The 9,167-nt window shown below is 41.2% G+C and overlaps 2 protein-coding genes across 3 annotated transcripts in view; both read left to right on the top strand.

The window, feature by feature from the left end:
- Nucleotides 1–827: 827 nt before the first annotated feature.
- id3 (inhibitor of DNA binding 3) lies at nucleotides 828–3,022 on the top strand. The gene is made up of 3 exons (XM_020591174.1): nucleotides 828–1,504; nucleotides 1,872–1,945; nucleotides 2,285–3,022. Exons 1-2 carry the CDS (start codon nucleotides 1,205–1,207, stop codon nucleotides 1,923–1,925), a joined length of 354 nt encoding a protein of 117 aa, XP_020446830.1. The 5' UTR covers nucleotides 828–1,204; the 3' UTR covers nucleotides 1,926–1,945; nucleotides 2,285–3,022.
- A 3,334-nt stretch (nucleotides 3,023–6,356) lies between these two features.
- The window catches only part of e2f2 (E2F transcription factor 2), a 12,791-nt gene continuing 9,980 nt past the window's right edge, over nucleotides 6,357–9,167 (top strand). The window contains exons 1-2 of one of the 2 annotated variants that reach the window (XM_020591165.1): nucleotides 6,357–6,493; nucleotides 6,926–7,208. In XM_020591165.1, the coding sequence (XP_020446821.1) occupies nucleotides 6,468–6,493; nucleotides 6,926–7,208 (309 nt within the window). In that variant the 5' untranslated portion in view covers nucleotides 6,357–6,467. Of the gene's footprint in view, nucleotides 6,652–6,925; nucleotides 7,209–9,167 lie in introns of both variants that reach the window. The other variant, XM_020591166.1, reaches the window with a different exon arrangement.

Raw genomic sequence — 9,167 nt, 5'->3', positions numbered from 1 at the left:
GCCGCCCCCCCCCCCCTCTGGAGGTGGACGAGGAAGGGCGGGCCATCTGCCAAAGAGGGGAGTGCGCGTCGGGGTGAATGGATGACGTCGGGAGGCTGGCGCCAGCATGTCTGGGACTGGCGCGTTAGATCAACACAGCTGGGCCGGGATAGGACACACAGCTGGCTCAGGCCTGCATTCCTCCACAAAACAGGATTGTGAGAAAAGGAGAAAATAAGGCCCAAATAGGAGCAGAACGGGACGTGCCTTGATGTGAATCGTTGAAATATACATTTCATGAAACATTTTCACTCAGACCACATTAGATTTTGGCAGGAAGTGACTTGACAGCTGAACTGCGCCATTAATATTCTAAGAGTTAGAGACAAGCAGTGGTGATCAGTGCGTTAGTCTGACTGATCAATACAATATGTTTGTGGTAATTTGATCATTCATGTTGAAATAACCTAGCCATCCACTATTTGACAAAAACTGATTCAACATTTTGCTTTTTGTATGTGCATGTTTTGGAGTAGTGTGTCCTACAGTAGGCACGTACACACTGCTGTGGAAGGTGAAACTATAAGATTAAACAAATGTTGGCCTTGTATTGGAAGAAATTGTTTTTGAGAACTTGACGCAGAGACACAATCAGACCTCGTTATGTGTATACATGAACCAAAAATAACATTTTCTATAATGAAACATCTTAATCAGAATCTCTGTTTGGTATGACTTGTACTTTATTAAGGTCCAGAACTATTTATAAAAGTTAGTGGAATAGAAACTAGTAACAATTTGTGGTCTGTAGTCATTATGCCCTTACTAGTTGTAAATGAAAACTACTTTCGTTCGCTGCTTGCAGTGTGCCCTGCTGTGAATGCATTTGCAATAAATAAAACCACCTGATAAAAGGTAACTAATCGCCTGGCAAACCCCATCAGGCATCCCAGACTAATTTCCTCATTCTTTCCAACCCTCCACAGGGTGACATCGGCCAATCAGAATGGACTTGCGCTTTACACTGGCCAATCAGAGCACGATGCGAGAAGGGGGGCGTCATCAGGCACGCGGTGTATAAAAACCTAAACTGTAGGTCGCTGTCACAGAATTGTAGCTTTTCAGGATAGTGATAGAAAAGTCGCAGTTAAGAGGAAATCATCACCAACTGTAGTCACGGATCAAACTTAGCTCTCGTTGTGGTTGTTTCGCTTCTGGTTTCATCATGAAAGCCATCAGTCCCGTCCGCTCGGCGAGGAGCTGCTACAAGGCAGTGTGCTGTATCTCGGAGCAGAGTCTCGCCATTAGCCGGAATAAACACTCGTGTCTGGAGGAGCCGGTGAGCGCCCTGTGCGACATGAACGACTGCTACTCCAAGCTGAAAGAGCTGGTGCCGAGCATCCCGCAGAACAAGTCGGTCAGCCAGGTGGAGATCCTGCAACATGTTATTGACTACATCTTCGACCTGCAGATCGCGCTGGAGGCGGACGACACAGCCACACCGGAGATGGTTTTGTCAATAAAGGTGAGGTCAGAGGCTGACGCTTGTTCCTCAACGTCCCCAGACACTGACATTACCTAACAGCAATTACTCTGTTGCACTTTGCAGAGCAGGTCTCTGGGTTGACCTGAATTTGACATTTCAAAACCGTGTTCTGTAGCTTTTGTAAAGTTCTTTTTTGCCACTTGCGACTTCAAGAAACAGAATGCATCTCCGTTTCCATGTATGCACTGATATCCTGTTTTTGATTATTGTGATGCAGCAGATCCTGTTTTGTGATAGGCTTATGTAATGTCGGAAAGCATGTTATTTCTAACAAACGCATATGCCATTGGAGTAATTGTCTTGCCAGGGTCTAAGAGCGCATCTCTCCTATTTGCTCTCCATTCAGACTGCGGACCTTACTCGCAATTTCTCCAAAGAGGAAGGACGATTGTGCCACTAAGCTGAGAATGACAAATTATGGTACGTATTTATTTTGATTGTCTTCATACTTTAATACATTCTCAAGACAAATGTACTTGGGATGTTAGATTTACAACGGTGTTTTGTTTTGACTTACAAAAAAAATCTTTTAACTGTGTAAACATTGATTCACTGGGATAAGAAAGTCTCCTTGCCCTTTACATTCACCAGGGATGCCAGTTAGACAGGCCAGTAATGTGTAGCGGATTCATTGCTATCTGCCTGGGGTTAATGAAAGTTCCATGCTAGGCGCCAGTCTGTCTGCTCCCCTGTGCAGGGAGGGAGGGAGGGTGAGAGGGGGAGATCTGACTTCACTTTTCTTCCTTTCTCTCCACGCAGGTGCAGGGAAACACATGTCTCCACTTCACTCTGGGCAAGAGGACAAGAGGGGCAGAAAGGGTGGGATAGGTATTTGGTAAAAGAAGGAGACCAAGAAGAGTTTAAAGAAAGAAAGGACAGAAAAAAGTGGACTGTTTCCTAGATGAGTGGAATCAACAGTAGTGCATGAGCAAGAAAACAGAGACTCATTCTTTGGCCCCTGGACAGATGAATCAACACACCAAAGCAGAAGCCAGGATTGGAAAGTGAAAGCAAACAGTTTATGTGCCCTTGTGAACATACCCGGGATTCCCTGTAGAAAGAAATAGAAATACTGGTACATTGTTCTTTTGTTTTCTTTTCTTTAAAAAAATTTATTTTGAATTTTTTGAATTCCAAACAATGTTTTTGTGGGTTAAACTCATACCAAACCTGAACCCTTTCTACATCATCTCCTGCATTATTCATCCCCTGATCTGTTTTCTAATCACCTGGAGACTGTTACGGTTTTAAATAAGAGTGTATATATATATCTGCTGTGGTTATGTGAGGTTTGAGTCTATTTGGATGTTTGTATTGTTTTCTGAATGGGAGCTTGGGTTTTATTAGGCATAATCAGAACTCTATAATAGAGTTAATTTTAAATGTTTGTAGGGATTGTACTATTTCTGCAGACAATGTGCTATGGGTTTCATAAACTCTTTATTATAAAGTTTGCTTTGTATGTATGTAATGAAATAAAAAAAGATGCAAAACCTATTTGGCTGGCATGGTATGTTTGAAATGAACTGTTCAGTGAGTTGTGCTGTGCTCGTCAGAAGATAGGAGTGATGCTGACATAACTTTTTAGCTTTGGATGACAATGAAATGCTGATACAACAGGATGTATTTAGATTAATCTTGAGGTTGAGTGGTTGGAAATCAAACGAAGGGAGTTTCCTGTGAGAACTTCTATTTTTCCAAAGAATGAACTATCAGCAGCTGAACTTCCTAAATGATGTAGAAGAGAGGATGTTGCGTGATCATAAGCCAACAAACCAACGATTGCGGTGATTTGTGAATCTTAAAAGCTGTAATTACCAAATTCATATCAATATTCATGTGTAGAAATCTATTGTCCCAGCTTTGGAAGCAGAAAACCATCACGTTCATGCAAATCTACCTGTAAAAACACCTTCTCCCCTTCCTTTATAGGCCTAATATTTATAGGAGTGTATATTGAAAATTCAGTCATGGGATCATATATTAATTGAGACCCACTATAAGGATACTATTTAATGATATGTGATCTTTTGTGGAGATAAATGATACTGTACTAAAATCTGGAACAAACTACCCCATCTTGTGGATTTGTCTGGAATTTCAGGTATTACATGTTGACACATAGTACCACCAACTCATCTAATAAATCAGGCAACAACAAAGAAAGATATTGTTTTGTTTTTAGTGCTTATCTTATTATTTGCAGCATTACCAAAGAGAAAACGAGAGAACAAACAAAACAACCAGAATCTCCAACATGATAAATTATTGAATAAGGTGACCTAGTGTACTTATAATAGTGAGGTTGCATCGCCATCTAGTGGTAACAGGGGGTGCGAACATGATAGCATACTGCTCTGCAATCATCAATCCACTACCTATGTGAACTTCATGGTTTTATTATTATGCTTTATTTCCAGTAAAGACTCTTAAATATTAAACTGGTAATTTCAGGGGTGTAGCTAGATAAGTTGTACAGGATTGACATTATACTGTATAATGTCATTGGCCCTCATCCCAAGCATCCACATGAGGGGATGAGATACTATCTTTATATGTATTATACCAACAACAGCCTAAAAATAAGCACAGAGTAGAATAAACACCTCATCGTTATTGTCTCAATGATAAAATGCATGACTTTTACAAAGGCAGTTGCTGTAGACCACATTAGACACTTATTTATGATATGTTTATCTACTTAATGTGTTTTGTTGCAATGTACAGATAATTTGGTATCTTGAAAAAACAGCAGCACTATCTTTTTTTAATCAAAAGGAACAGTAAGGACACAAACCAGTAGCAATGGTTGAGGCCAAAGTAAGGCAGAGGAGCTCCTAGTCCGCACCACAAGATGGGAGTGTTGGATGAGAACAAAACAACAACATGTCCTCCTGACATCCCTTTGGTGAGCCTCCAGTACTAAACTTTAAACACACAAGTAACTGTTACTTGTCACTTATTACATGATATTGACTTTGCACTATTGAACTCCTCTGTTGATGATTTTTCAGTTTAGAAAAGTGTTTGATGGAAAAACAATTATATAAAAATGGTATTGTAGCTTTATTAATTGATTTATATTTTGTCTCCAAAGTCACGATGAACAGTCAGGTAAAGTTTCTTTGTAGCTCAGTCTCATTGTGCTTTACAAGTCTTTCCGTGTGGAGATTGTGTGTTCTCTGTGCCTGTGTGGGTTCTTTCTGGGTACTTCAGATTCCTCTGACAGTCCAAAGACATGCAGCTTAGGTTGACTGGTGATTCTGAATTGCCTGTAGAAGTGACTGTGTGTGGTTGTTTGTCTCTAAGTGTCAGCCCTGTGAAAGATTGGCAACCTGTCCAGGGTGGACCCTGCCTCTTGCCCAATGTCAGCTGGGATTGGCGCCAGCCCCCTGTGACCCTCTTCAGAATAAGCAGTATAGGTAATAGATGGATAGATGGACAATGCTGAAGTAATTCAGATCAGGGAAATATGCAGATGCTTTGAAAAAATGGATTACAGAATCTGAGCCAATTATGAATCTGAATTGTCACGATTCTGGATTATACAACATCACTAATGCTGCATTTTGTATGAAAGAGGAAGAGGGTGGAGATGATTTAAGTTACACAATGTGGAGATCATTATGAAAATTCTGTTTTTTCTTCTAGCCTCTAACATCTGTTTAATGTTGCAGTATCATGTAATCTACAAAGACAATTTCATCACCAACTGACACTAAAGAATAATCTGATCCAGTGTAAGAAGCAGCCAACTGTGCCATTGTTTCTCCCCACACCTTATTCCCTTAAACTTGTTAGGCACTACCCTAAATGAACAAGGCATAATATTAGGTCTTTATTATTTAACTTAGATTTAAAGTATAATCTATATCAATAGTCTTGTAATAATGTCTTCTTTGTCTTGGGTCAAGTCATATGGCACAGACCTGGAAGATGTAGGGGGAGGGGTTGTTTTCTTTCAATATCTCCTCTGAGCCAATAAGAAAGAGTGCTACTGAATGAATCCATTTATCATCTACAAATTGTGCACCAGGCCACAATACACTTTCATCAAGGGAAACAGTGTTTCCCATGTAAACAATGAAACTCTTTTCTTACTATGAAAAGATGTCCCATGGAAGTAATTTCTACATATTAGTTAGATTTATCTAGGCCCACATTTAATCATTTGAACCATGTGGTTCTCAGCATTTCCCTTAAATTTCTTGATAAATCCATTTTCCACTATGCGCTGTATCTGACTGGTCCACGTCTTCACAGTGAGTAGCCCTAAATCATTAATACACTTTATTATGAATATTAAGGCAAACAATCAAATATCAGAGTGTAATTTGTGGATACACCATCACATCGAATAGCACATGTCTGTTTTGAACATAAACAGGAAATTCAGTTTTTTAAATAATATTCCTGCAATTATTCATTTCTGAAATTCGTGACCATGTCAAAAATTTATATTTTACAATCTGTTAATATAAACAACATGCCTCCTCAACAACATGGTTTGAGAGCAGGCAAGGCACTTGAAGCATAGTGCACTGTAAGTTGTTGCTTTTTTGTGACCTGCAATAGACACACTACGTTTGGTAACATCAAAATTACAACTCACCAGTTATAGGTCTGATATAAAAAAACATTCTATATAAACTCTTTCATATTCAAAATAATAAGTTATTGTCTCCAACTCCACTGTAGCAGTCTAGAAATTATGTTACTGTCCCTTTAAGAAGACCAGCCCCATCCGTACACAACTGTTTTATGCTAATATGACAAGCCGAACGTGCCGTGAACCAATCAGAGACGAGTTCTAACCGCGGGAGATCTGAATTTCGCGGGACGACGTTTGGCGCTAAAAAGTACGCTGTTCTACCCCAGTTTGTGCCTGTTTGTGTGGAGAGCGGAGCTCCGCGGTGGACGCACGCAAGTCACAATCCGGTTCATGATTCCGCATCGGAGGGGCTCACAGTAGGTTGTAAATCTCCACAGCTGAAACCCGATTTCAGCGAAACCCGGGAGCCTTGTTGTATTGGACTTTAAAATACTAAAGTTTAAAAAGTTATTTATTTAATCAGGCAGCGGCAGTTGGAAGCCAAGTTTCCGCTGCACTTTGTTACGGGACAAAGGTAACCACCGACCAGGTTGCTGTATTTACAGGCGAAGTTTGTTAGAAAATACGCCTAGATCGCATGTTTGGCTGATGCATTTTACTTTTAAAAGACCTATTTCAGATGCACGAGTTGCTGTTGGCTCCTTTGTTGTTATAGTTGCAGGATATAATAAGTTTGCAGCAGCCGCAGCTTAACAATAGCAGGGAAGCATTTAGCAGGGCATTGATCGGTGTGTGCTTTAGCTAACCACACACTTCTCCCTTCGCTTGACCGATCTGGTTAAACTTAGTTTACTCAGGAACATGATGCGGATGCCTAAAGGCGTCTCTCCGGCATCGGGTCGGCCAACAGCGGGACTGTCTGGCTCTCAGCAGAAGATGGTGTTGCCCGCAGCAGTGAAGACCGAGTTCTTCAGCACCGGACTGTCCAGCCCACCGATGAGCACGATACCAACCGGCTATTTCACCCAGATCTGCAACACCGCCGCGGCCGAACAAAGAGCCAACAGCCTGTATTCAACCCCCCACGGACCAGATGCAGAACCCATCAGATCGTCCTCCGGGCGACTGCCGGTATAAAATCAAGCACACACTACAAGTAATTCAGAGTTCAGCACAGTGAGTTATGTGTCTCTGTGTGGGAGGAATAATAGCCGATTTCCATCGTTATGCATTTTTAGCAGCGTGTGGGTCACATTCAAGTATGTTTTGACGGGATAAGCCACAGAGGAGCCACTGAGTGTGCTGCTGGATGTGTTTGAATGGTGTGTTCCCCTTTTTCTGTCATGTTAAGTTGTGTGACATCTTCTCCCGCAGCCCAGCTGTAGCTAGACACGGACAGACGCTGAATGTGTTTGAAAAGGTTTTGTGAAAAGGAAGGCTGAGTGGCCCCCGCAGTGGGAGACAGCAGGGGTAGCTTTTGCTATGGAATCACCAGGCTGATGAAGGCACAAATGTAATTTCTGTTCTGATCTATTAACCTTTTTTGGGGGGAGCGAAATACAAGCCCCAGTTTTACAAGACTGCTCCAGAGTTGTTTGGCAGGCTCCTATTGGGACAGTTTTTTTTTTTTTTTTTTTTGATTAAACCCCTATAAAAGCGCCTTGCACCTGTCATTAAGGCAATACAGGACCTGTGTAACCAGTTTTTATCACTGCAGGAAGAACATGGAGGCCAGAGGTCATAACTGGATAACTGGTGTGGTTTGCTGCGAACTCATGAGAAGCACTAAAAGACACCATTCACACAAATCAGCTGCATGATTTGTTTATATGAGAATAAATTCAATATGAGCTTTATTCCTGTCACGGATAAACACTATGCTCTTTATATCTGAGGCATTATTTGAAAAGCTTGATGATCTGAGAGGACTGGATTTCACTCCACACCTGTTGTTGTTTGTTACATTGGTAACTTCTCTCTAGCTCCTTGCAACCTTGCAGTTGTTTAGATTTAGTGAATTGCAGTAAAGCTAAAGGAGCTAGTGTGTGTGTGTGCAGGGTCTCCAAATCTCATGTTAACCTTCTGCCCTTGATCCTGTATTCACCAATATGCTTGTTAAATGTGACATAATGTTTCATTTCTGGGTCCAAACTCCTAGACTCGAATGGCGGAGCCTATAATCCTCTACATCAGCGGTCCCCAACCTTTTTTGTACCACGGACCGGTTTCATGCATGAACATGGGTTCCAATAACAAAAACCTTTGTCAATTCATGTAATCTTAACTAGAGTCTATAAGACTCAAATCTTACAATTTGATGGTCTGTTTAGTTATGATAATAAATGTTTGAAAATTGATATTCGATTCCGATTATTCTTCATAAAAGAACATGCTGTACCCTGCAACAAGATGGTCCCATCTAGGGCTGATGGGAGACAATGACACATGCAATGTGTTCCTTATGTCCAGTCTGCTCCGTAATGTTGGTTGCTGTCACTGCAGAAAAGCCCACTTCACAAAGATAGGATGTTGGAAATGGTAGCAGGGTTTTCAGTGCTCTTGTGGCGATTTCAGGATGTTCTGGCTTGATTTTCACCCAGAGCATCGGCAGAGTTGTTGTCTCAAATGTACGTTTAAGGGCGGCTCCTCTTCTGGCTCCTCAGTTGGCCTTTTCCCCTTTGAAAAGAAGCCCTTCAAAGACGTTTTTTATATATACACACTGTGTGCACAATTATTAGGCAAGTGAGTATTTTGACCATATCATCATTTTATCCATAATTTCCAACTCCAAGCAGTATAAACTTGAACGCTTATTGGACTTAATGCATATCAGGTGATGTGTTTTAGTGTAGTGATCACAGAACCATCAAACATTTTATAGCAAATAGTCACCAAGGTCGCCAGAAACGTGCCGAGAAGAAAAGACGCAAATTAATCACCAGAGATTTGAGAAGAATCAAATATGAAGCTACCAGGAACCCATTATCCTCCAGTGCTGCCATATTCCACAACTGCAACCTACCTGGAGTGTCAAGAAGTACAAGGTGTTCAGTTCTCAGAGACATGGCCAAGGTAAGAAAGGCTGAAACC

This window comes from Monopterus albus, unplaced genomic scaffold (assembly GCF_001952655.1).
Source record: "Monopterus albus unplaced genomic scaffold, M_albus_1.0 scaffold13.1, whole genome shotgun sequence".
NCBI classification, from domain to species: domain Eukaryota; kingdom Metazoa; phylum Chordata; class Actinopteri; order Synbranchiformes; family Synbranchidae; genus Monopterus; species Monopterus albus.
The sequence above is the reverse complement of the archived record's forward strand: the minus strand, read 5'-3'. Positions and strand labels throughout refer to the sequence as shown.

Bases quoted from the DNA above. Each gene is read 5' to 3' on its own strand.
- id3 (XM_020591174.1), top strand. From the start codon at position 1,205: ATGAAAGCCATCAGTCCCGTCCGCTCGGCGAGGAGCTGCTACAAGGCA. The intron at 1,505-1,871 runs GTGAGGTCAGAG...CTCTCCATTCAG, and splicing joins AGATGGTTTTGTCAATAAAG to ACTGCGGACCTTACTCGCAA.